Source organism: Neodiprion pinetum, chromosome 5 (genome assembly GCF_021155775.2).
Source record: "Neodiprion pinetum isolate iyNeoPine1 chromosome 5, iyNeoPine1.2, whole genome shotgun sequence".
Lineage (NCBI taxonomy): Eukaryota > Metazoa > Arthropoda > Insecta > Hymenoptera > Diprionidae > Neodiprion > Neodiprion pinetum.
Window position 1 is genome coordinate 31,947,773 of NC_060236.1, and position 27,100 is coordinate 31,974,872.

Below are 27,100 nucleotides of genomic sequence, written 5' to 3' on the forward strand. Positions count from 1 at the left end.
CGTCAGGCATCGTCTGTTCTATCTATCGGGTGATGTTCGCAGGTCGATAAAAGTTCTGAAAAATGCATATTTTTTAATTGGCTTAATGTTTCAAGTACTATTCGAATTACGTTCGAAGGGTTATCAAAGCTCAACTTGAAGACAAAACCTTGTACGCCTTCGCTTATCGACACAAGTCTGAATGTTCTCGGGTGTTTGTGTAGATTGTAATTGTCGGTCAACTGTAACAACGTACTCCTTTGATCATTCGATGGCGTAGTCATCTTCCATTACTCGGTCTTAAGCTCCATCCAACAGCCCATCGTTGTGGTACGGCAAAGCCAAGAATATATAATACATGCATCGAATAATCGCGTCTAATCTGTCTACATCATCGTACCCAAAGGTACAGTCGAAAAATTGAATATTTCCTTTGCAATTTCTCTTTTGTTGGTCCTACGCTCTTTTTGATATCTTCTTCGTATTCCTGAGGGTCCAATTAGTGGAAAAAGAGTCCTGCGAAACGATTCTGACATGAAAAGCTTCCGTGCTCTGAAAATTGCAAAAAAGCAAGTCCAAGTTTGGGTAACCCTGTGGATTTTTACAGTCCATTTTTGGAAGATACTGAAATCGATTCAATCATACCCTATATCGACGTCATTTTTCGAGAGGAATCCACGCTCGCTAATAATTGAAATCCTTGTATTTTGGTTCACGCCAAATGGTTAACATTCATTTTTCTAACTTAGGACCAGAGCTTTTGGCACAGATCGCATATTTATGAAACGAAACTTTTATGAAATCCTTCGTAACCTTCTTCGTTGCGACTGATGTGAGAAAATATGAAACAAATTTTTATGAAATTATTCCATCGCGCAAAGTATTCACTGATTTATGGATATACAGTAAAAAAACAATTGATATTTTCCTCCTTCCTTGGCTTCCAATTAGCTATTTACCAACTATTCGTCTACGTTTATTTCACTGTCGTCTCCTTTGTTTTTTCCACTTCAATTTTTTCTTCGGTTGTAAACTAACGTAATCGAACTTGACGAAATCTACATTGCATAATTATGGATAATTTCACGATGCTGGTAGAAACAATCAAAGGTCAAGTTTCTGCAATCACCAAAATGTCAGTTAATTGTGTGGGTCTCATACTCGCAAATAAAAATTTTGCCAAGTCGGAAACAAATATGGCACAATTTTTCAAACAATTTTCATGCCGTACGTACGTAGAAAAAAGTACATACATTTTTTTCCCAAATTCACGCATTGGGTACTCAAATTTACACGCGAAATATATTTTACATGTACTGTATCGTGTATGTAATAAGTCAACCACAACGGAGTATTTACATTATTTACAACATTACCAAGTACAGTGTTATCAAATTTTTTAACGGACGCGCATTTGTCATTAATTAATTGAGTAAGAAATTTGTAAGATCAGCTGTCCTCGTCATTCATGTGAACAAATTGACAGAAACGCGATCAAACTCGATCTTCGAATAGTTTTGCAAACTTGTGAATGAGGAATTTTATCATTCAAATCAATTGTCGAATCAACTGATTACGATATTTCGACAATTGTTGTTTTGATTTTAGTTTCTTCACAAAAGCAATAATTCAAACGTCGTACCGATAAGTTAGTTTGTTTAATAAGATTCACGAGTCAGTTGTTTTATCAAAGTTATCTAAGTGAGTATATATATATGTATATATCAGGTCCTAACGTTGTATTATTTATTTAATTACGAAATTTTTTATCAGAAACAATTGACTATTTATTGTTACTTATTGTTAACCGTTTTCATCCGATTACATAATATCATGCTCACGTTTAAAATATCAATCATGTTGTTGGATTAATTCGCTAATATTAGAGCAACTTTTTTCACTATTAGCGAGCAAAGTAATGCTCACATATTATCGCACGATATTGCAAAGATAATAACACCACAACTTTATCGTCATGTGTTTTCGGGTACGGACGTCAATTAGCGGTCTCAAAATAATCAACATACAGGAACTTATAATCCATAGCAATACAGCTTTACCTTATTTTTATAAATTCTCTTGTATAAAAGATTTGAAATGAAACGCCAAGCGTAAATTATTTAATAACAGTTGTATTGAGTTGTTTAATCGATGTTGAATTAATCGTCGTATAATAAATTCGCGATGATGTGAATATCAAACGAAGAGACGCACGATATTTGCCGCTTTCTTAATATAAGAAAGAGAAAACAAACGTATAAATTGTAGGCTATGAAAAAATTTAGAGAAATTATAGTATCGTTCAACGATAAGTAAAAAGTTTGAAATACGTTCTCTATTCTTAAATGATAATAATTGATATTTAGTATATTTATAATTATGTTATATATAGTTTGCAATTCCAAGTTAGCAACTTATTTCACATAAACTTCTATCAAAGATTCATGAAACTTCGATTTGTTACATTGTACCAATACATCGACTATTTGTGCATTGCGTTTATCGTATTATTGGGTATATTAAAGGTAACGTATTTAAACATCAAGTGCCCCTAATCGAATACGCATATATTACACTCTGCCAAAAAAATTGTGCTGTCGAATTTAACACTGCTCATTCGATATGTTGTAGCGGACGCAAAGTGAGAACGATTCCAAGAGTTTTTAATGAAATCGTTTCGTATTTGACGGTTGCACAATTAAAGATTGCGTGTTTTTCAACGATTTACATCATTTTCAGAAATTAAAATTTATTGCTACAATCTACCACATTATTATTACAATTTGTTGTTGCATTATTTGTCTCTGGCACCGTGAAAATTGGACTTACTTTAAAAAACGTAAAATCGTTTCGGATAACATTTTCGGAAAAATTTTTCATCGTTTACTCTTTTTCTTCGTACTGTCCATTATTCCAAAACTGAAACTTGTCATTAGTTATAGTTAAATAACCGAAAGACCGTTACGTGTTCTTGAAGAAACAAAAATCGACCCTTTAAAAATTGCATTTAACGATTATAATACTAAATGAATATCACCAACAGCTTTGAAGTATCATATGTCACGTATTTCATTAAATTTCAATAATAAAGCAATAAATTTTAATGTCTGAGAATGACACGAATCGGTTCGAAACACACATTTTTAAGTTCCACGACCCCAAAATTGGAAACGATTTCAACAAGTCCTTTCCGAATCGGTTTTATTTTCTGTCCTCTGTAATATATTGAATGAGCAGCTTCAAATTTGACAACACAATTTTTTTCGGACACAGTCTAGTATATATCGTCAATATTACATACCTACTTATCATACGTAATATATTTACATTAACACTGTTTTTTTTTCGTGGTAAATACATCATTCAAATTCACAGTCAAACTTCTTCACCGCAGAATTCGTTATAATTAGTCAATTTATACTTGTCGTCCAGCCGATTTGAAATGTGTAACACATCGATACTATGTACAATATAATCACCGATACCGTAATTGGCGATTTATTGGAGAAAAATTATTTATTTTCAATCTATCAATTCTTTAGATATTTCTCTTTTTTACAATTGCAGAACCGTTTAAGGTTATGTTCTCACAGTTCTGTGAAACTGTTTTACCGATTTTGTTCGCGAGTGAAATTTTTCTTCGAAAATCGTTGAATTTTTATCTCCAAATTACCACGAAAAATTGAGAACCAACCGGCTTAGAAAGAATTATTTTTATAATTCTTTTCTGTTTCGAGATTGCTGTTATGGTCAGTTTTTCACATTTATATTATCATGGCTACCGGTCATTTTGTTTATCAGTATGCTTATCGTTAATAAATTGTTGAATTTATCGATATAAATGTATGCGTTACATGTATAAATCTATCAATTTGTTCATGTTACATAGTCAAGTTACGTTTTCAACGTATGGCGTAATACAACGTATTATATGTATGTACATGTATAATATTTCGGAATTGGCAGTCGTTTACATAGATCTTCAACCAAATATCGTGTCAATGTTTTCTACATTATAGATACGTTCGTTGAATTATTTAATATATTTCTTTATCAATTTATTGTTTCTTAACATATCAATTATTTTATTACCTATAATAATTACAAATATATTTTACACACCTAGTAATTAATTACAATACGAATTCATTGCATTCTGTACATTTTCCTAATATTCGCTACGCTTTCTCATACCTATATCATATATTTACAAGTTTTATAAGTTCACGAATTACGCGTCAGTTTCCGTTTCATCGCGAAATCGGAATTTCTTTGGTACTTTGAACTACCCAAAGATTAATATTATTGGTATGTATCTAATGTGTTGAAAAAGATCTTATCACTTCAGCTCAAAAACTAATTTCAACGATTATCGACCTCATTTACATTACGCAACTGTTCGTTTTTCTTCTTTATTTATTACATTCCCTTATCGCTGTATTTTGACTTTGAAATAGGGGAGAACGTTACTTATAATACGTAACAAAGCAATCGACCACTGTACACTTATAAGAAGTTTGTTAGAATTTAGCGAGTGGACGAAATCAATTGTTGTATTTCACTACTGCATGAGAAGAATAAGAAAAATAAAATAAAAATGAAACGAATCATAACTGATAATAAATGAGAACTCTGTGAGTTTGTTTCTCATTTTACCCACAACGTGAAATCCCTCAGAATGTTATATTTAAAAATAATATTTTTCAACTGATCAAGGTAAAATAAAGATGAGTAAATAAATAATAACCATTAAAAAGAACAGAGCAAAAACAATGACTTTTTTGCTCATTTGAACCACAAGTCGATCGTTTGATTCTGATTTATTGTGTACTTTTCAGGTACACGTGTGGACACAGATTCTGAGTCAGCAAATTTTTCGCCAAGTCGGTAAGATCGGTAATGCAGATTTAGCCCGAAATGCCACTGCCGGCCGGTCACTACGGGATTAATCTGCATTATCGACGTAACCGACGTAGTTGCCGACCGGTCGACCATTACCGGCTGACTCTACGTTACCGGGGTAACTGACTTGTCCAAAAATTAGCTGTCTTAGAATCCGTGTGCATATGCATACATAAAATCACCTTTTCATGTATCACTACGTGGCCTATTACGTGCAATTCCGGATATCTCAGTATTTTTCTAAACTCTTGGTAGAGATTTCGCCGCAGCAGCTACGAGGGTCATGGCGATGATGATCCGTCGAGATTCCCTCGAACTCTGTGACGATCCTGCAACCTGATTTGGAGCCGGCGACGGGGCGCTTTTTCTGGTATTTGCCGTCACGGAATCGCTCCGCCATCGCATCACGTATTGAGGAGCCGTGCGACTTAAGGCTTGCAACCTGAGTGAAGGTTTACAGAGATTAGTGAGGATGAGTGATGGAGCGTCGTTCGCACAGTTTTGAAGCTCTCAAGGCGACGGCAGAATCGAATCCCAAAATTTTCATAGATATTTTCGCGATATTCATCACGGAATTTGAAGAAATTTGATTCTATAATATTTTCAGAGACGTGACCAGAAATTGTTAGATTTTAACGTTGATTTTACAAATTATAAACCGGTATAAAAGAATTTAAAAAAAATTGAAACGATTCAAAAAGATAAAGAGGAAAATAACTATCGAATGTACATGCAAATTATTTGAATAAATTTGTCCCGTAATCCGATCAATGGACAAATTAAGCGATTAACTATTTTGGAAAATGTATCAAGTTTGATTAGATTTTGGAAAATAAAATGTGTTGACCGTAAATATATTATGTAAACTTTTAAAATATTGAGAAGCCATACCACAATTGTACATACGATAAAATTACTGAACAACAAAATTACTTACCGAACTACAACGGTGTTCATTTTCCAAGGCAGAGTGAAGTTTTTGTGACGATCCCGCGAGCAGAAAGTATGCAGTCTAGGACCAGCAGGATCACCGCTGCTGCTGTACTCATGTATCGTTAGGTTCCAGGCTGTGCAAGGTTCTGAAAATTTATACAGAGATTTAGAATGTCGCAGAAGGTAATGAAGTATTGGTTGACAAAATTCGTCACTCTTCACTCTAAGATAAAAAATGGTTTAAAATAATGAATGGTGCTGTCCGTTGAAATCTCTGTTTTTAATTTGATTCGGTCAACTCGTATAAAAATATGCCCAGTAAATACGGTGAATTTTTTTTCGACATCTCACTTTGTAAAAGTAAGATTTTATTTATTTTTAAAAGGATTTTTTTCGAAGTATTCACTCGATTTGAGATAAAATAATTTTATAGTTATTATGAGTTACACATTGCTGAAAGTAAAAGCGTTTGATGTATGTTCAATGAAAAAGGATATCAACAATTGAATATAATTTTCAATTAAATAACAACTTTTTTTAGCCGTGTGATATAATAATAAAACAATTCATTGTACTGTATAAAATTTTGACGAGGCTCGTTAAACTCTCGAGCCAATTGTGTTAGGGTGTTAAAAATGATAAAAATGACGGTGGAATGTCCGGAAGATCGAAATCAGGTATTTCTATTTCGGCTATAGTGAAATTTTTACTCATATCTGCAGTGCAGTTTATACAGCAGGCAAGGCGATAAATTTTTATGAATTTCAGCACACGTTGGTAAGACCGGCGAGATTAGGATCGAGACTTTTGCCCCAGAGCCAACTTTCCCCTTCGGCCCCCTTTTGCCGACGCTTCCACTGCAGCGAAATGCGGAAGACGGGAGGCGAAGCAAAGCGCCGCGTCGCATCCCGTCGCCAAGACTCCCGGAACCGGAAACGGGTTTAATATACTTCGGTCTCTCGCCTCCCGGGCCGCTGCAGGGGGATTCCCCCGATTAGGGAGCCCGCTTTTACCTCGAAATACTCCCCCTCAAACCCCAGCGTCTTTCATCCCCCAATCTACGCTCTCCATCGCCGACAATTGCGGTCGGGTCTCGACTGTTTCCAAAGATTAATTCTCCGCCCCTCTGCCACGTTAATCGACAACGTGATTATCGTTATTTTTACGATTATGATTATTATTACCACATTATTACCTTTGTTATTATAATAATTATTTTAATGCAGGTGTTTATGTTTATTCGGTACCGTAAGCGGCTCTTAATACCGCGTCATTTCGTAGAAATGTGTCCTGAGCAATTCAACACAGGTCGATCCACCTACATTTATGCAATTCGGAGTTCATAAGGTTACTCGATGTTTAGTCTTAGGGTCAACGATTGGTAAGAGTGGGAAGTTTACCCATCGGTAACTACACTGAGACAAATGTCGAACGGTAAGATGGATATTAGTTGCCGCAATTCAGGCGGATGTCGATAACACTGTAATCTGAATAGTATAAATGCAGGCGAATTCCGATAAGGCTGTAGTGTGAATAGCATAAATGCAGGCGGATTCCGATAAGACTGTAGCCTGAATAGCAGAAATGCAGGCGTATACCGATGCAAATTAATTCTGAATTGCGTAAATGCAAACGAATTTACCCCGTATTGAATGATGCATGGGAATCTCCATATGAAACGACCCGGTATAATCAAAGGGGTGCATTTGACTGTTTTAGAGTTTTTACTTATCACTCAGTTTTTTCTGACTACAACATTGCCGTAAAATAGACGTACTAAAATTGTTCTGGACGAAGGACCTAAAAGAGGAAAAAAAAAAAAAACACAAAACCATTTACAATCTAGAATTCAGCGGCTACAATCCAATCATTTCTTCTAAAAAATATCGCGTTTTAATCACGTTTTATTTGAATACTATCCCTCTATTCGCAATCACATTTCTCTTGAAAATTATGTTTCTCTGCGCATTCATGTTTTGAAACATTTTTTTCACCGTTTCTTAGATCTCGAATTCCAAAATTGTAACCAGACTTGATGAATGGGAAGAAAATTGGAAATTGAAAACTAAAAATTGATGGAAAGACAAAAATTAAGATGATTGGAACTCACTGCTTTGATTCGATTCGACTTCGACGGTGAGTTGCCGGTCTGTTTGGGAGTCAAGTACCCAGGTACATTTCTGCTGATAAAATCTGTTGAGCTTGACAATCTCATTGGCGAGATCACCGCTGGTAACTTCACCCTGGGGTCTGGTGGTCGAATGATCGCCGCAGAACGCGTCCTCGGTAAATCTGTAGGTGGCCTTGAAGTCAAGGCCACCTCTCGACGATCTGGACCACTCGATGTAGACCGGCGTCCAACTTCGCACTCCCACCGGAAGCCAGTCCTTAAACGAGGAACAGGAAAAAACGGGTGATCAAAAATGGGGAGGCGGACGGAAATTCATCGGGATGTCGAAAATCGGCGTATGGCCAAATTCACTGACGATAAAAGAAAAATACAACGCTCAGTGTGGCGTAGAGGCAGGTCGAAAATGTCTCGATATGAAAACGCTATTGGACAAAGATTCAATTCAAAAATTATCCGCAAAGTTCAGGCTGTCGTAACTGAAGTTCAAAATTTCATCAATTATGTCATTTTTGAAAATTTTTGTTATTACTTTTTCAAAAACTTGAATTCAAGAGTAATCCAAACACTTCCTCGGTTTTGTTAATACGATTTTTAAATTTCGAGATATCATTAATCAAAAATTCGTGGATTTCGAATGTCGTAAAATTTGAGCTTGCGAGAAATCGGGAACGGCGGCTCGAAAAATTGTGAAATAAATCAGGGACACTACTCCGAAGGTGGCTGACTTGACGTCTAATGTCCCACGTGTATATCGGCAAAAATATAGTTCTAAACGAGGCTGCGTCGTACCTGATAGCTTCCACAAAGGCAGCTGACGATGTGACCGGTTTCGGAAACGAGCTGTAGATGATCAATTTCATCGAGGGATCTGTTCGCGAAGCATCGACATCCGCTGTCTCCGCACTGCGTGTCGCAGGCACTGTTAGATATCCGTTTGTTGGTGCTCTGGAGCTGCGGTAGGGATGTAAAGCCGGAGGATGAGAAGATTGAAAAATTATCGGACAATCGCCGTAGGGGGGAATAAAAAATACTCACGGTTATTATAACCGACTGATTGGCCGCCGGTATGAAATGCTGACGACATTTCAGCGGACCCTCCAAAGAAAAGAGCCGGTGGGGCGCCGGGTGAACGACTGAACCATTTTTTGGTGAACTCAGGCCGAAGTATTCAACGTCACAAACACTCGCTGGCTGCTGCGTACCACCCTCTCTTTCTGCGAATGCAACAAGGAAAAAAACATCCTTTAACATTGCTGCAGAAAAGTTATAACCAGACAAGGGCTGCGATGTGATCAATCGATTTATTGTTTTTGGAGTTATTTGGTCATTTGATTTAAAAAATTCGGTCGATTCTAGTCAAATACATTTCCATGAACCAGTAAACAAGGTCAAGATATGTCGCTACAAATTTAAACAGAGTAAAAATAGTAAACAAGAGTCGTTTTCGAGTAAAAGAAACTGCGAGCTTTCGGATAAAAATGTTATATTTGAGGTTAAAACTGAGGAGTGTATATAAAAAAAAAGACGGTTTTCATGTGAAAATGGTGCATTACTTTTACGATTCGTGGAAAACGAGTCTAAACGGATTTCACAATTGAAAATATCAGATCTTTTTACATCGAAAACTCCTTGCACGACGATATTCGAAAAATTCGAATTAAAAGATCGATCTGTTCAAAGATAAAAATTTATCGACGTTTGTTTTTCCAAACCGTACTATCTGGATATTCAAAGATAGCGAAATTTTCAAATCAAGTTTATAATTTCGTTTTAAAACTTGTCCAAGGAAGCGAATTTCGATGAGAAGTATTCGAACCGCGTGTAATATATTTTAATTCCGGTCTTATCCGCAAGACGGGGGGTAAAATAATTCTTCGCACCCCGTTGGAAACAACTTGTGAAGTAGCTAGCGGGACAAGTTTTATCTCAAGGGACCCACTATTCTCGTTCCGGGTTCTCTGCCTCCTATCTTACGCCAAGTAAACCGTATCACCGGGTTTTTCAGCTACATATCACACACGAAATGGGGATGCGAGCTCGTTTTGTTACGCCTCATATTCCAAAAGTGTAACGCAGCTCTTTGCGTTACAGGAAGTACATAAATAAAGGTTCGCTAGGCGATAAATTTGTATAGGCAACATTCTTTTCAATTTTTTCTTCGTATTTCCTCCGTCATGTCGTTCTTCAGTTTCTCAACACCCTTGCTCCGCTTCAATTCTCATCTCACTTCTGACAGAATGTCAGCCCGCCATTTCCGATTCGGAAATAACGATCGGAAACTAGTTGACCGAGTGCTTCGACGCTTCGTTTATTATAGACGCGAAGGCAGGAAGCTGGGATTGAACTTCAGACAGCTCGAGTGACTCACGTCTGAGATCTGCCTCAAACATGCGTCACGGAATATTTTCAGTCGCAAAATCGTCTGCACCGATTTTGACACGATTTCGCACTGACTAACAATTTGATCTATTTTCATTCCGACATGGATGTTCGCTGTGGGAAAATTGGAAAGATGATTAACCACTGGAAGATAAAGTTTCGCCTAAAATTCGGGCTCTTTTCAAGTGGAAATTGAAATTTGGCTAAACGGTTTGACAAAGTTAATGTAAGATATTTAGGAAAAGAGAAGATGAAATTTGAAACAATCCTGTGAAAAATGCGTGGACACAATCAATCTAACTACTGAAAATTTAGGGGCGGGGTTGAAATTCCGAAAGCGCCAAATTCGGAATTTTTCGGTGGCGAAAATTGAAGTAAAGAAATCGGACTTTGACGAAACTCGATAGGATAGAATACCGAAAGGGTGTAACTCCGACAAGTCAAAGTTCCGAAAGTGCGAAAATGAAAAAATTTAAAAATCTGAAACATCTAATGCCCGAGTGATCCAAGATTTTTAGTTCTGTGCATTTCTGGTTTGGTGAAATTTCACGACTTTGATCTTTCTTTGTTTTGGATTTTCGATATTTTTACGTTCGGAATCCTGGTCATTCTGATTTTCGGTTTTCCTCACATTTTTACACCGACTCGTTGAGTAAACTACGCCGTGTAAGTATACTTTAATTTTTCGAACTGAACTCTGTCGAAATTTTATTTTTCGGAATTTTGCTTCATCAGAACTTTCCTTTTCGAAACTTTGCTCTACCATAACTTAAATTTTTGGAATCTTGCATTTCGGAATTTTGATCCGTCGAGCTTCCGACCCATTCGAAACTTGGTTGTGTCGTAAAAGTTTGATTTCTTTACTCCAAGTTTCGCCGCCAAGTAATTCGTAATTAGGAACTTTCCGAACTTCAACCCCGCCCCCAAATTTATTTGTACCTGTGAATATTACGCACATCAGAAGACAAAAAATAAGAGCAAGATAAGACGAATAAAAAATGGTGTGAATTTGACCTTCCGTGGATTAAATTAACGTTCAACTTCACTTTTAGGTTGAAATTTTTAGAGCACAGCCAGAGGGAATTCGTTGTTCTGTTAATCGTCGAGTTCGCAGCGAGTTCGTTTTATTGTTTCGATGATAAAAGTGGGTTCCGAGTTCCGAGTTCCGAGTTGGCTGAGTAGAGGGCGGTCAGCTCAGCAGCCGCAATTTGGGATAGTTCGAAACTCGTTTAATTCGGGGAGGTTTTAAGCTCGCTGATTAAATCCCGGTCGTCTATTCCTGCCCACGCGGCCACGGGTTCTTCGCCTGGTACACGAAGCCTGTGGAACTCGAGCGATCACTTTGTTTTCGATGGAACAGATCAAGTCGACGCTTACGCAGGCATACAAACGTTGGTCTACCGACCGACGCTTTGATATCTGTGTCAAAGGCCTTCCAGGAGTAATTAGAAGCTATTAGTTCATTTCTCTTCAACAGTTATCGCTCGACCCAAACTGATACCCGCAAAATCCGACCGCGACCCTTCCTAACCATTATTATTTTCACTGACCAGATTCTCGAGCTACATTCACTTACAGAGAGAGAGAGAGAGAGAGAGAGAGAGATAAGTTAGGCAGCAGGTAAAATCGATTGGACGAAAATTTTTTGGGGGAAAATAGAGAGACGCGTGTGTCGATTGTTCTCCAAATCAGTATTTATTGTCGATAAAATAAGGTATTGAAATTTGTTTCCAAGTATTTTGTGAAAACCGACAGAGTTTTCTATCAATTTTTTTTTCAAAATCTTCCGGTCAATTGTTTTCGAATTCTTCGTATTCTTCAAATAAATTTAACATAGATATATTCCTTGTTAGACCTTCAATCCCAAAACCGAAAACTGCATGCCTGATGTAAAAAAATCTCTGAAAAATCTTGATTTTCCGAAGACTTTGCAAAAAAGATGGTACATTTTTTCTCAAACATTAGTAATCGATATTAAAAAAATCTGTACAATTTTCAGTAGACGGCTTTCAATTACCTTTGATTGTTTTTTTAATTGTGAAGTGTTTCCTTCTTTCTCGAATATTATGAATTCTCTGCTTCATGCTTGTTGCTTTTGAACGGTTAAAAACGCTTGCTGCTCCATTTCTCATTTGGCACAATTATTATCGAGAGTTGTTTAAATTTTTCTATAATCAAAATAGCCACGCATCGTGCACTCGATGCCAGTTATACTTACCATCGTGAAAATAGTAGACAGCGTCCATGTATTCCTCGTCCCTCGGGGTGTTCGAGGCTCTTCTAAGAACGACGGTCATCTCTCGTCCCGTTGACGAGTATCTCTCGGATTCTGCATACCTGAAGAAAAAAAAAAAAAAAATTGTAATCAGTAGTTATAATTCAAGCGAAAAGATTGATTGATGGATAAAAAAAAAATAAATAAAATAATCTCCCAATTTTTATTCACGAATTATATTGATTTATGACTGATAATTTACCACCACCGCAAACATTTTATGATTGCAAACAAATAGATAAGTATTTACTTGTGATAATTTAAAAAGAAAGTCAGCGAACAGAAACATTGAATTGATAATTTGAACATTTTTTTTTTTTTTCTCGCGCAAAACGGAGAATCCCAATTTATTTTCAACCTTGTATAATGTACCAAAATCTTGATCCGGTCTAAAATTAACTGATATTTCCAATTTAGATCGAGTGTATAATATAGGTATCAATTAGGAGCTTATTTGTCGCGTTGTATATCGTACGTGATAAAAATTAAAATAAATAACGTGGATAAGCTTAATTTTAATCCAACATTGACGATCACCAGCTTGTGACCTGTTCTCTGAACTTATGACGGTTGGTCAACCTGACAAAACAGTTGCCTTTGGTCTAGAATCTTAGCGCATGCGCGTTAGATCATTCGACCGTTGGTTAATCGCTCTGTACTTCGAAAACACTGTTAAATAAATAGTAAAAGAAAACAGAACCTAGATAAAAAAAGTAAAAGAAAAAATGACAGCAAAAAAGAGAATATCGAGTGCACGGCTTGATTGGACGCGGAGACTCGACTAACCTCAACCGTCTTCGACTGTCAAAACTTTTGAGGTTACACGTATCGGGATTACCTGTTCTCTGAACTTATTACGGTTGGCCAACCTGATAAAACAACTGCTTTTGCTCTAGAAGTTTAGCGCATGCGTGTTAGATCATTCGACCGTTGGTTAATCGCTCTGTACTTCGAAAACACTGTTAAATAAATAGTAAAAGAAAACAGAACCTAGATAAAAAGAGTAAAAGAAAAAATGACAGCAAAAAAGAGAATATCGAGTGCACGGCTTGATTGGACGCGGAGACTCGACTAACCTCAACCGTCTTCGATTGTCAAAACTTTTGAGGTTACACGTATCGGGATTACCTGTTCTCTGAACTTATTACGGTTGGCCAACCTGATAAAACAACTGCTTTTGCTATAGAAGTTTAGCGCATGCGTGTTAGATCATTCGACCGTTGGTTAATCGCTCTGTACTTCGAAAACACTGTTAAATAAATTGTAAAAGAAAATAGAACATAGATTAAAAAGAATGGAAGTATCAATGACAAAAAAGAAAGAGAATATCGAGTACACGGCTTGATTGGACGCGGAGACTCGACTAACCTCAACCGTCTTCGACTGTCAAAACTTTTGAGGTTACACGTATCGGGATTACCTGTTCTCTGAACTTATTACGGTTGGCCAACCTGATAAAACAACTGCTTTTGCTCTAGAAGTTTAGCGCATGCGTGTTAGATCATTCGACCGTTGGTTAATCGCTCTGTACTTCGAAAACACTGTTAAATAAATTGTAAAAGAAAATAGAACATAGATTAAAAAGAATGGAAGTATCAATGACAAAAAAGAAAGAGAATATCGAGTACACGGCTTGATTGGACGCGGAGACTCGACTAACCTCAACCGTCTTCGACTGTCAAAACTTTTGAGGTTACACGTATCGGGATTACCTGTTCTCTGAACTTATTACGGTTGGCCAACCTGATAAAACAACTGCTTTTGCTCTAGAAGTTTAGCGCATGCGTGTTAGATCATTCGACCGTTGGTTAATCGCTCTGTACTTCGAAAACACTGTTAAATAAATAGTAAAAGAAAACAGAACCTAGATAAAAAGAGTAAAAGAAAAAATGACAGCAAAAAAGAGAATATCGAGTGCACGGCTTGATTGGACGCGGAGACTCGACTAACCTCAACCGTCTTCGATTGTCAAAACTTTTGAGGTTACACGTATCGGGATTACCTGTTCTCTGAACTTATTACGGTTGGCCAACCTGATAAAACAACTGCTTTTGCTATAGAAGTTTAGCGCATGCGTGTTAGATCATTCGACCGTTGGTTAATCGCTCTGTACTTCGAAAACACTGTTAAATAAATTGTAAAAGAAAATAGAACATAGATTAAAAAGAATGGAAGTATCAATGACAAAAAAGAAAGAGAATATCGAGTACACGGCTTGATTGGACGCGGAGACTCGACTAACCTCAACCGTCTTCGACTGTCAAAACTTTTGAGGTTACACGTATCGGGATTACCTGTTCTCTGAACTTATTACGGTTGGCCAACCTGATAAAACAACTGCTTTTGCTCTAGAAGTTTAGCGCATGCGTGTTAGATCATTCGACCGTTGGTTAATCGCTCTGTACTTCGAAAACACTGTTAAATAAATTGTAAAAGAAAATAGAACATAGATTAAAAAGAATGGAAGTATCAATGACAAAAAAGAAAGAGAATATCGAGTACACGGCTTGATTGGACGCGGAGACTCGACTAACCTCAACCGTCTTCGACTGTCAAAACTTTTGAGGTTACACGTATCGGGATTACCTGTTCTCTGAACTTATTACGGCTGGCCAACCTGATAAAACAACTGCTTTTGCTCTAGAAGTTTAGCGCATGCGTGTTAGATCATTCGACCGTTGGTTAATCGCTCTATATTTCGAAAACACTGTCAAATAAATTGTAAAAGAAAACAGAACCTAGATAAAAAGAGTAAAAGAAAAAACGACAGCAAGAAAGAGAATATCGAGTGCACGGCTTGATTGGACGCGGAGACTCGAGTACGTGCAACGTGACGTAGATTTGTACCGCGGTAAGGGAATTGGGACGTTTCGACCGTTTCGAGTGTGCCTCTCTTCTCCTCGCTCCTGCGAAGGCGGAAATAAGAACCGACCCAGTTGGCCGGTGGCCAGAAAATGAGAGCTTTGCGTACCCAACTCGGCACTTGTCTTTCAAACGAGCTAAACTCGGTGGGATTTTGAAGAAATTGACCGGTTGAAATTCGAAAAAATAAATATCTTCGCCAGAATTCAGAGGAAACCCGATTTGGGAGCATGGGTGAAAATAACATCGAAAATGAACAAACCGTGTATGGATTATTCATGCGTGGATATGTGAAGAAATTTGATCCTTGATCAATATTCTGCAAGCTTCGCGTCCTGCCGCATCGCGTGAAGAAAAAAAAAGCTTTCCAGCATTCGCTGCCTCCGCGTTTCTTTTTACCCCGCTGGTTCGATACCCTCGACGCTTTCTTCTTCGTCCTTCAATTAGCAAAGTTTTCTCGGTGAGCCAAATAAGTTTTACTGCCGTGAGCAGGTTTGCGCGATGTGATGTTACCCGGCGGAAGAAAAAAGTTTAACGGATTTACTGTTTGATAGCCAGAATTTCTTCCAGCAGGATCTGCCTCTTCGCCAATTCGTTAAATCTGAATATTACATGCGTGACACATTGTCACAAGTCTCACGGCATTACGCATGATTGAAATTATTAATTAGAATTTTTGATAAATGCACTGGAACGAGAAAGGTTTACTTTTCACAAGTAAATACATTCGCTCATTCTCCTTGATTTAACTGCTTTGTTCAACGTTTTAGTTGTATTTTTTATTCGAATACAACGCGTTGAAATTACTTTAATTTACCAGGTTCGAGTTATTCATTGTTTGATGCAATTACTTTTCACTACTGGCAAGTAAATATCGTACAAGATCTGTGCAAATGATCGACGCTCTTTGATTCCCAAAAAATATTCACCAAATTAGTTTAAGATAAAATTTTGAAGACTTCTCCATTACTTGAATCAAACGAAATTTTTCTCATCGACTAAAGCGGATCAGGAAGAACAAGTAGATGTATTTACTTGTAAAAAAGTAGATTTTTTTCTCTCAGTACGTGTTGAGAATTGAAAAACTGGATCCAAAGCTGAATCTGAAAACCAAGACAAGAAGAAAAAAACTATATATATAAAAATGTATTTTCTTTCCTTTAATGTCAAGTCCAAATTGAAAATGAAGAACCACACTGGGGAAAGTGGAGAGCAAAAACAAAGAATTGCGTGAGAATAGAAGGGGTGAAAATTTTTTATCGAGAAGAAGGTGAACGGAGCGTTTATTTTTTCGCTTGTAATTCTCTTTCGTTATTATTTGTTTATTTATTTATTTCTTTTTGTTTTCTACCGTAGAGGTTGAACAAAGGAGCACACAAAGACGGGCTAATACGTTAGAAAAGTGGATGGAGGTGGAAATTCTCCAGGGGTGTTCTGAAACGGGTCTGCAAGGCACCGGCTGAAGCTTTCATTTTTCATATCGCATATACAGCTGGTATAAAAACTATATGGTCCGGAATGAATAAATGGAGACTTTTGTCAAAACGTTTTAGCGGCAGAGCGAGGAGCTTTGTATACGTATTATTTGTATGTATGTATGTATGTATGTGTAGCACATATACATGCGTTTGTATAATATGCGTGTACATGTACAATAAATGTTGTATAAACCTTATGTTTGAATGCCGAGATGTCTGTTTGTGTGCCTGTGTGTGTAATAGGTGGAGGCGTGCATTAGGCATCATCGTCGCGAAGGGATGGGACGTCGCCGAACACACAGGTATGTATAAGGCATTCCGTGCCAATTTGATCACAGCTTTACTACAAATATCTCAAATTTAATCGATAATATTTTTCGCTCGCAGTTAGGTTGTTATTATTTCAATACTCTGAGAATCGTCCGACGAATAGACCGTTTATTTTAATTTTTTTTTCTATACATTCAAACGATATTTGTTGGTAAAAAAAATTTAAGCTACTTATGTTGGAATTCTTTAATTCCATTAGCGAAACGATTTAATTCTCGTTTCGATGTACAAGAATTTCGTTTCCAAACAATCCCTAAAGTTCAATTCTAGCAATACAGAATTACGTCGACGATTTACGTTCTCGGAGTTACGTATAGAAAGAAAACTGATTCGAACCCTGTGAATTTTAAAAATGCAAAACAATCGACAATTTGGCACTTTTAGAAAACGCTGCGATTTATCATGACCCGCGTTATCTGATAAATGGAAAAAAGCTTTTAACCAGATTCTTTTTCAATACATCCAACATCCTTGGATTGGAATAAATTTGCCGAAGAAATTACGGCCGCGAACCTTACGTACGTTTACATATGTGACGCAGGGTTACGAAGAGGAGGCAAGGGTGGTTCCACGAATGCGGTGGCAGAGGATTGCTGGCTAGTTGCGGAAGAAGGCAAAGCGTACTGCCCAAAAGCTCAAGGTACTTGGTAGGTACACGAAGTTGAGGCAAGAGAATAAAACATGGGGCTTGAGTTTACATGAATTTTTACGAGATTAGTGGCCATAAAACACAGCAGCTTCGTAGGCACGTATGCTAGTACCAGCACCGTGTAACCGCCTCGTCATTGTTATACGAGCTTCCACCCCCCCCCCCCCCACCCCTGCCTCGCCACCCGCCGGTTTCAAGCTCTCGACCCTTTACCTGGGCATAAATTATGGCTCGGTCTCACCGTTGGAACAGATTAAACAGCACTGCGCATTCTTTTCCGACCCACTAGACTCGGTTGCATATCTGGGCCTTATTAGACCATTCGCAAGCTCGAACTAGCTGATACGAAGCTTTTAGTATTGAATAATTTCAACAGTTTGACTAATCGCAAGTTTTAACGGGATTTGTATTCCACGAAGATCGACGAGTGATCAATTCTCAATCTGACTTAATATCACTTGGCATAATCTGGCTTTATTAGACCTGAACTGACGAAATCAGTCCCAAACCGACTCGGAACCAAACCACTCCGAACAGTCCTAAAAATTTATCAGAAAAATTTCAAATTAGACCTAAATTGCCTCGCATAGTCCTAAACTCACTCAATCGGGTCTCAAACAGTCTGAAACTACTCTAATTAGACACGAAGTGACTTGATTTGTTCCAAACTGTCCAAATCAAACTCCCAATTGGACATAAATGGAGCCAATCAGAACTCAGTTCATATAGAACTTCGAATTACATGTAACGCGATTCAGTGAATTCCAAATCGTGCCAACTGTAACCAACTTGATCCAATTAGTTGTTAAACTGACCAAATCAGACCCGAAGTGATTCAAACTGATCCAATAAGTCCGAAATTGTGCCGATTAGTCCTAGCTTACCAATGCAGTCTAATCCAGTCTCAAACACTTGAATCTGCCCCAATCAGAACGAAACTGTTCTGAACAGACCGAGTCAATTCCAAATTGTCTCAATCAGAATTCAATTACACCTAATTTGACCCCAGCAGAATTCAAACAGTCCAAAACTGTCCCAATCGATCAGAAACCGGCTCAATCGGACCCAATTTGATAAAACCTAACCTAACCGAACTCGCGAGACTTCTGCAGAGCGGAAAATGCGTAATGTATTTTTTATTCTCTTCTCATAAAAGAGGATTATGAAGAGAAAGGAGGGACTTGGAAGGGTGGAACAAATTGTCTCGATCAGAATTCAATTACACCTAATTTGACCCCAGCAGAATACAAACAGTCCAAAACTGTCCCAACCGGTCAGAAACCGGTTCAATCAGACCCAATTTGATAAAACCTAACCTAACCAAACTCGCGAGACTTCTGCAGAGCGGAAAATGCGTAAAGTAATTTTTTATTCTCTTCTCATAAGAGGATTATGAAGAGGAAGGAGGGACTTGGAAGGATGGAACAAATTGTCTCGATCAGAATTCAATTACACCTAATTTGACCCCATCAGAATTCAAACAGTCCAAAACTGTCCCAATCGATCAGAAACCGGCTCAATCGGACCCAATTTGATAAAACCTAACCTAACCGAACTCGCGAGACTTCTGCAGAGCGGAAAATGCGTAATGTATTTTTTATTCTCTTCTCATAAAAGAGGATTATGAAGAGGAAGGAGGGACTTGGAAGGGTGGGACAAAGTTTCGGGGGATGGTAGAGGATAAACAATAAGTAAGTTTTGCAGTATTATCGAGCGTGGTGGTTGGTCAGTCGGGTTGCCTCTTTGTAGGCGGTCAGCGGTCGCCTCGAGGTCCGTGGGATGGCTGGACCGAGACGGGACTCTACTACTGCCGCTGTATGAGGTGGGTATAGGTTATTATGTACCATGTCGAGGCGAAGTGGTCGGAACCGCGGTCGGATCGGACTCGGAGGCTTGAGCGTCTCTTCTCGGAGCGAGATGTTCAAAAGGAGAAGAGGACGAGGGTTCGACCCTCGCGCTATGACTATCGGCATCAATCATTCGGTACATTGAAGTAAATAACAACGTCCATCTCTCTTCTTTTCATTTTTTCTTCACCCACTTGGCTTACTTTTTTTCATCTAAGCACAATGGTCGCATGGAACGAGTCCCTTTTTACAATTTATCTAAGACGATTATCTTTCGGGGAAAAATTTTTCCACGGTTAAAATTAATGGTTAGACCTTGTTTCGGTAGATAAGATATCAAAATATTTTAAACAGTCTCATGTATAAGGCATTCCGTACAAATCCTTCGACGTGTAAAATTCAATGATGTGTCGGACAGTTTTTTTTTTTTTTATTATTATTATTACTGTAACCGCGTTGTCAAAGAGCGAATATCACCATCTACCAATGGTTTCTAACAGATCGAGAGATAAAAAAAAAAAAAATTCACTTTTGAAATAATTGTTCGATCGGAATATCGTTGAATGATTATGAGGTGATACGGAATGAAACCAGGGATTTGGGAACGAGAATGAGATGGTTTGAAAAAATTAGTGATTTAATTTGAACGATGAGACGCGAACGAAAAATAAAAATGATGAAAAAAAAAAAAACAAAAAAACTATACCGGATAAACGATGGCGGATCTGACCGTGAATAAACCGTACGGAAGAAGAATTTTTCTTTGAAATATTTCAGGCGCCTTCTAGTAGAAAGCCGCACAAGGAATATCTCGTATTATAATGCCTAAGTGACAAACAAAGCTGAGCCGAGGGTTGGAAGGAAGGGTGACTGGCGGCAGGCGTAAGGCGAATAAAAAATGTATGTCGGACCAATTTGAAAAGCGGTGAGCACCGGTGACGTGTGACGTTGAAAAAATGGAAAGAGCCAAGAGAAATAAGAAAAGAAACAAAAAAACCAAAAAAAAAAAAAATAGAAATCAAAACGAGAAGAAAAGAAAAGAAAATTACAAAGAAAAGATCGGTGAAAAAGTTTTTTGCACAGGCACAAGTGCTATATATATGTATATATATTTTACGCAGGCATAAAGATAATTTCATGAATAACTGTGATTCTGCCCGTTGATCTGCCGTTTTTTTTTTTTTTTTTTTTTACTACCTTAGCTAACGAGTGAATTTTACTCCGAATCCTCGCTTTCGAATCAATACGCGGGCACGTTTCGAATTCAGTACATTTTTTGTTTGTTTTTTTTTTTTTTTGTTTTTTTTTTTTTTTTACCAACTTTTTTTCCCTCCGCGTTTCTCATTCTCTCGACTTTTTGCACTTCCTGCAGGGCGTGAATAATAAATGAATAAATGAACCCTCTATATCGGTCATACATTTTATATGACTGTAGGCGGATATATACATACATATATATACATACATATATATATATATATATATATATATATATATATATGTATGTATGTGTGTGTGTGTGTATGTGTGTATGTATATATATCTATATTTATATACGTACGTATTTATACTACAGAGAAAAAGGTCGGCCATCCGGTCGATATTTTATGTCCTGTTTGGTGAAAATTTTCGAGTCTGCATGCAGCCACGAAGCCGCCCCGTTTATTTAACCCCGTTATGTGTGTTACAGGCAGGTATGTACACATTCTGAGTCAGAAGTTCGTGATACACGAAAATAAATTTGCTCCACAGTACGCTCTACGTCTTTACTTTCATTTTACGTGTATGTATATACATGTATATATAAATATAAATATAAATATATATATATATATATATATATATATATATATATATATATATATATATATTGTAACATCGTATTCAAAACAGCAGATCAATTTTGAATCGAATTGCTTGTCATTAATACCGCGAGAATTTTGTGGTGAGTACAAAATTCTTTGGAAAAAAAAAAAAAAAATGAATAAAAAAAATGTCGTTTAATCTCGCTAATTTCACCCACAGATTTAGCCAGATTATTCGTGTAATAATTGTACATTAAAAGTGGAGCTAAGATTGAAGTGAAAAAAAGATTACTTGAAAAAATTCCAAACTTCATCTTTCCGGTCGGAAATGGTTTGCAGAAAAAATCGTGACAACGGATAGTTATTTATTGACTCACTTGTCCGTCGATTCCGCGTCTCCCGGAATTCTTTGAGCGGGGCTGCAGATCCTCTTGAGCGATTTTGTACTTCCGGTTGATCCGCCCTCGAGGGAACCGTCAAAAATCTCGATCATCGATCTGCACGTTGGGGCGCTGGAATATCAAGCGAATAAGTTGTGGAAGAAAAAAAAAAAAAAAACACAAAATCAATCGAAGGATCACTGGTAAGAAGACTGTGGAATTTATATTGAAAAAATTTAATTCGCGTACAAGTAGTGAGGAGAAAAAAAAAAAAATGAACGTGCATAATAACGATAGAAGGAAAATGTTACGAAGAAAACAGAGAAAAAATCCAGACGCAATTTGTTTTCTCGATATAAGTTTAATACTCGCGGCCTGTTATATGTAATATATGATACGAAAATAAGAGTAGGGAGCAAAAAAAAAAAATATACACACATTTACTCGTTCTTCACTTGGTTTTCTGAAAATATTCTCGTCTGGTGGAGAAGAAGAATTATTACGCAGAGAGGCGGGAAGTAGGGAGGCAATTTCCTCCTGCGGTAAATAGCTGCCGTACAGTTTAGAGATGAAACTCGAAAATGAACAAATTGAATCTTGTACCGTTAGAGGTAAACTTGACGCGTGTCACCGAGGCGATGAAAATGGCACGTTTCGCATTAATTTTCGTCACGGTATTTCAAAAAAAAAAAATACGTCTCGGTTAAAAGATCTATCGCTTAAATGAGTACGACGCGACGAGATGATCGCAGACAAGAAATTGAAAAACTCAAAACGGAATTGTAGCGTAAAATAATCTTTCAAAATATTGAAAACGCTCCATTTCTCAGCTGCTGATTCCTCTCTTTCTTGTTGTTTTTTTTATTTCTTTTTTTTTCTTTTTTTCCTCAAGGCAGTTCGTTCGTCGTTTTTTATTTTTCGTTAGAAGGAACAAAGTTTCTCCCGACAACCGCATACGGAGGTAAAGCTTCCGGTACACAGAGAATATCAGCAGCGTAAATACAGGCTCCCCCCTCCCCATTCACGTGTATATATTCACGTATGAATAGGTATACCTATGTATACTTGTACCTATCTATCCGTAGACCGGGGCTTCTGGTTCGCGTTTGCAACGTCAATATAATAGAGAATCGAATCATATCCACCTTTATGGAGGGTAAAATGGATCGAGATATTTTATTTATACTTCAGACTAGGAAAACCGTCAGCCATATTTCTATACCTCTGTGTATCCGTCCGCCGTTTTGATACATTTATTGATTGACTGCGGACAAAACCGATAACACGGTTTGCCGAGCTGCAGCTTTTGATGCACTAGCCTGCAGGCTGGTCGGACATTTATACACAGATAATGCAAAGACGCGGAGAATTCTTATCGGGGAATTTAGAGCAAAATTGATTCAAACCTCGCAGGAAGGAATGTTGTACTGTTGGGGACAGTGAATCTGAGACGGTTAATTTTTTACACTAGACAGTTAAGTTGGCAATGCGGAGAAACCTACAGCGCCACAGTCGGCCGAGTGCGAAATAAACTCAACCTCAATAAACGTAGCATAACCCATGACCGTCGAATCTAGACCTTGGAATAATTACTTGTCGGATTGACACGTATTTTAAGGTTATATTCGACGCTCATGGGTTTTGTTACGTTTATTGAGATTGAGTTTGTTTCGCGCTCGGCCGACTGTGGCGCTGTAGGTTTCTCCGTGTTGCCAACGTAACTGTCTAGTGTAAAAAATTAACCGTCTCAGATTCGTTGTCCTCAAGTGTACCTGCTTGAAAGAAGCAAGAAAAAAAAAAAAAAAAAAAACTAGTTGCAAAACAAAAATGGTTCGACTTCGAAATCGAACGATGGATTTATACCGGGTTCCATTATTATTTGTCGTCAAAGTAACTGAGAATGTGGTCAAGAAATTTCTACGAGATAAAATTACGAAGGACATATTTTGACTTGGTAAGCTCGCAATCGGTGAAAAATGAAAATTAAGCTGCTTCTGCTCACCTCAAATTATAGCTGGTCAAAGACACGTGGACGGAATCGTACGAGCCACCCCTGAGAACGAGTCGACAAGCGGTTGACTTTGGTTTTCCCCTAGTGTCGTGATTTCCAGCCCTGACCTCGTCGCCTCTGACCTCGAGGTCGCAGCTGTTTAGTCTATGTTCTCTCCGATGATCCTGATTGTGAGTCCGAATGTTCGGACCGCCGCCTCCGCCGTTGCCAAATTTTCCGACGTCGTCTGTGAGTCGAGGAAAAGTTCTTCGGTGAAAGGTTCGTAAGAAAATGTTGTAAAATATGCCGACAAGGAGATGGCACGAAACAGAGAAGGCTAATATCGACGAGAAATTTTTGCTACACTTTTGGGAAAATATTGAGAGACCCGTGTGTTACTTTATGCGCGATGGCCTTTTATCGGCCAAAAAAGAAACGTCGAAGAGGAATATTGAAAGGAAATTTTCGACATTTTTTTTTTTTTTTGCAACGTTGGAAACGAATATCGAAAATAAGAACTTGTTATTTCTATGTTGAAATGTAGAAAACAAATATGAAAAGTGAGTTTTCAACATTTTTTACATCCAATTGTTGAAAACAAACAACGAAAGCAAGTTTTCAATATTTTTTGTTGACATGTAAAAAAGTTTAAGCATTTCGTCGTTACAATGTTGAAATCAGATATCGGAAACGAGTTTTCAACATTTTTTTCAATTCAACTGTTGAGAACAAACATCGAACGCAACAAGTTTTCAACATTGTTTTGTTGATGTGCTGAAAAGTTTCAAGAATTCAGTTTATGCAACGCTGCGACTAGATATTGAAAATGAATTTTCAACATTATTTTTTTCACTGTTTGAAACAAATATCGAAAGTATGATCTTGTCATTTTTATGTTGAAATGTTGAAAACAAGTATAGAAAACCGAGTTTTCAACACTTTTGAAATTGAACTGTCGGAAAACAAGTATTGTAGAAACCAACGGAAGATAATCAAGAATTCTTTTGATGCAATGTTGAAACTAAACGTCGAAAATGGGTTTTCAACATTTTTATCTCTTCCCAAGAAATGCCCATTCGCTAAAACGCCGAAAGACGTGTATTTTCGTTTCGGCCAAGGAATGCGTAGAATTTTTTTTCCATCGAATCAGTCAACCTTACGGCGTGACTTCTCCTCGTCAAAGATAAAAAAAAAAAACACAGCCTCTTACTCGCTCTGCTCGTCGTCTCCGTCGCTACTGTCGTTGGTGATTCTGTCGTTATTTCCTGAAAGTTTAGGGTCGCCACGAAGCCGTTGTAGTCGAAGGGCGGAACTCCCGGACCGGATCTGAAGCAGAGGGGTTGATCAATGCGAAGGGGCTGGAAAAATTGGCAGTAATTATTGCGCCAAAGTGGACTTTCACGATTTACGGTTACTTCAGGACTATTTCACCCAACGCATCGAGCATAAAAGACGCGTTCCATTTTTCTTCCAAACTACACCTAAAAATGGGAGAACTGTGCAAAAAAAAAAAAAAGAAAAAACCAAAAACGAAAAAAAGTTTCAACAAAACTGAAAAAATTCTTCAATTAGTTATCGATATGAAAAATCGACACGGGCAGTTATTTGTTCCGATAAAGACTTGATTTTTTTTTTTTTTTTTTATTCTCTTCTCACCTAAATTCCACCAAGATATTTTGCCCTGCGTGTGTAACCGAGGTCTTCTTATTACCGCAGAGCATCGCTAATACCGGACTGGAAATCGTCGGGCCGGAATAAACCGCGATGTAGTCGCTGGTACAGTGGCTGCAAAAAATTTAAAACAAAAACACATGTTTCGTTGAGTCTTGATTGACGGATATAAGCACGTTTAGACGACAACGAGAAAATCGTCTATCAATATTTCCGTGGTGAATTTTATTCGTGGAAATGATTCGGAAGCTCAAAAAATGCGTTCATCCAAAAAAAAAAAAAAAAAAAAAAAATGCCGACCAAGATAACGACGATTAATTTGGCACAGCGATTTTATTGTCGATCTCACAATCTTGACGCTTGAAAATTTCACATCACGTAGAAAGCAAAATCGAAAGAAGATGTCTTTTTTAACCATCGAAGACTTGAAAAGGCGTGTCAAGGACTCGTTTAAATTTAATCACACGTTAATCGTTCAACGGACTGTATTTACAAAATTCACAGAGATTCACGGTTGGCGGTTTCGCTTCGAAATCGTAATTTGGAATGGAAAATAAAGGATAGGGCCAATTTGTCATTGATCCGCGAGGGTTTTGCACGAGATGAGAATGAGAGCAGCGATCGAGGAGAAAGGGAGAGATGGGATCCTTAGAGAATACCGTAACGAAGCCCTCTCTCTCTCTCTCTCGGCATCCGAAACTTGGGAATGTCTTAAATAATTACAACGACTCTATTCCTGTCCGGGTCTCCATTCCCTCCTCCTTATTTTATTCATGCTCTAAAATTTCCCTCCTTACCTCACGCGAAAACGCTTCGGCATGCGGAACGTTTCCAACGTTGACGTTTACGAGTGGGATTATACATGTAAACCGGAGTTGGGAAAACTTTTACGAAGTGTTGTTCGAGTCTGAAAATCGGGGAAAAGAAGAGAGAGAGAGAGAGAGAGAGAGAGAAAAAAAAGAGGACAAGCGAAACAAAAACAATCGTCTAAATTCGACGTTGCTAAAATTCGTGTATTTTTTTTTTTTTTTTTCTCTTCGAATTATTGTATAACACATGTAATACGTGGAAGAAAGAAAAAAAAAAAAAAAAATTAAAAAAAATACGGCATATTTGGAAATTATATTTAAGACCAGATTTTTCGTGCCTAAAATTTTTCACCGTCGATTTCTAATTTTTGGGAAAACGTGCGAAGGAAATCGGAAATAAGGACCGCGACGATTGTTCTTTTTTTCTTTCTCTCTTTTTTTTTTTTTCAGATTCCCCTAAAAAGACGAGGCGACGTTTATTTTTCGATTTTTTTTCCCCCCCGTTTTTTGCCCAACCCCTTCGCACTTTCGTAACACAGCGGGGATCAAAGTGCTCGAAGAAGGTTTTCAGATTAATGGAAGATCGCTAGATTGGCGACAGACAATTTGACAGGCTTCTCTCCGCTCGCCGGTTCTCGTTATTTGTCATTCGTACAGTTCTCCCCGGTCGATTTCGACTC

At 37.7% G+C, this 27,100-nt stretch overlaps 1 protein-coding gene across 2 annotated transcripts in view; it reads right to left on the reverse strand.

Annotated features, from left to right (window-relative positions):
* Positions 1–1,368: 1,368 nt before the first annotated feature.
* Positions 1,369–27,100, reverse strand: part of LOC124219151 (uncharacterized) — a 203,866-nt gene continuing 178,134 nt past the window's right edge. For both annotated transcript variants that reach the window (XM_046626345.2, XM_069136228.1), the window contains 10 exons: positions 25,597–25,725; positions 25,151–25,266; positions 23,953–24,187; positions 21,948–22,082; positions 12,543–12,661; positions 8,981–9,159; positions 8,735–8,896; positions 7,925–8,201; positions 5,819–5,960; positions 1,369–5,323 (listed from right to left, as the gene is read on the reverse strand). In XM_046626345.2, the coding sequence (XP_046482301.1) occupies positions 5,122–5,323; positions 5,819–5,960; positions 7,925–8,201; positions 8,735–8,896; positions 8,981–9,159; positions 12,543–12,661; positions 21,948–22,082; positions 23,953–24,187; positions 25,151–25,266; positions 25,597–25,725 (1,696 nt within the window). In that variant the 3' untranslated portion in view covers positions 1,369–5,121. The remainder of the gene's footprint in view (positions 5,324–5,818; positions 5,961–7,924; positions 8,202–8,734; positions 8,897–8,980; positions 9,160–12,542; positions 12,662–21,947; positions 22,083–23,952; positions 24,188–25,150; positions 25,267–25,596; positions 25,726–27,100) is intronic.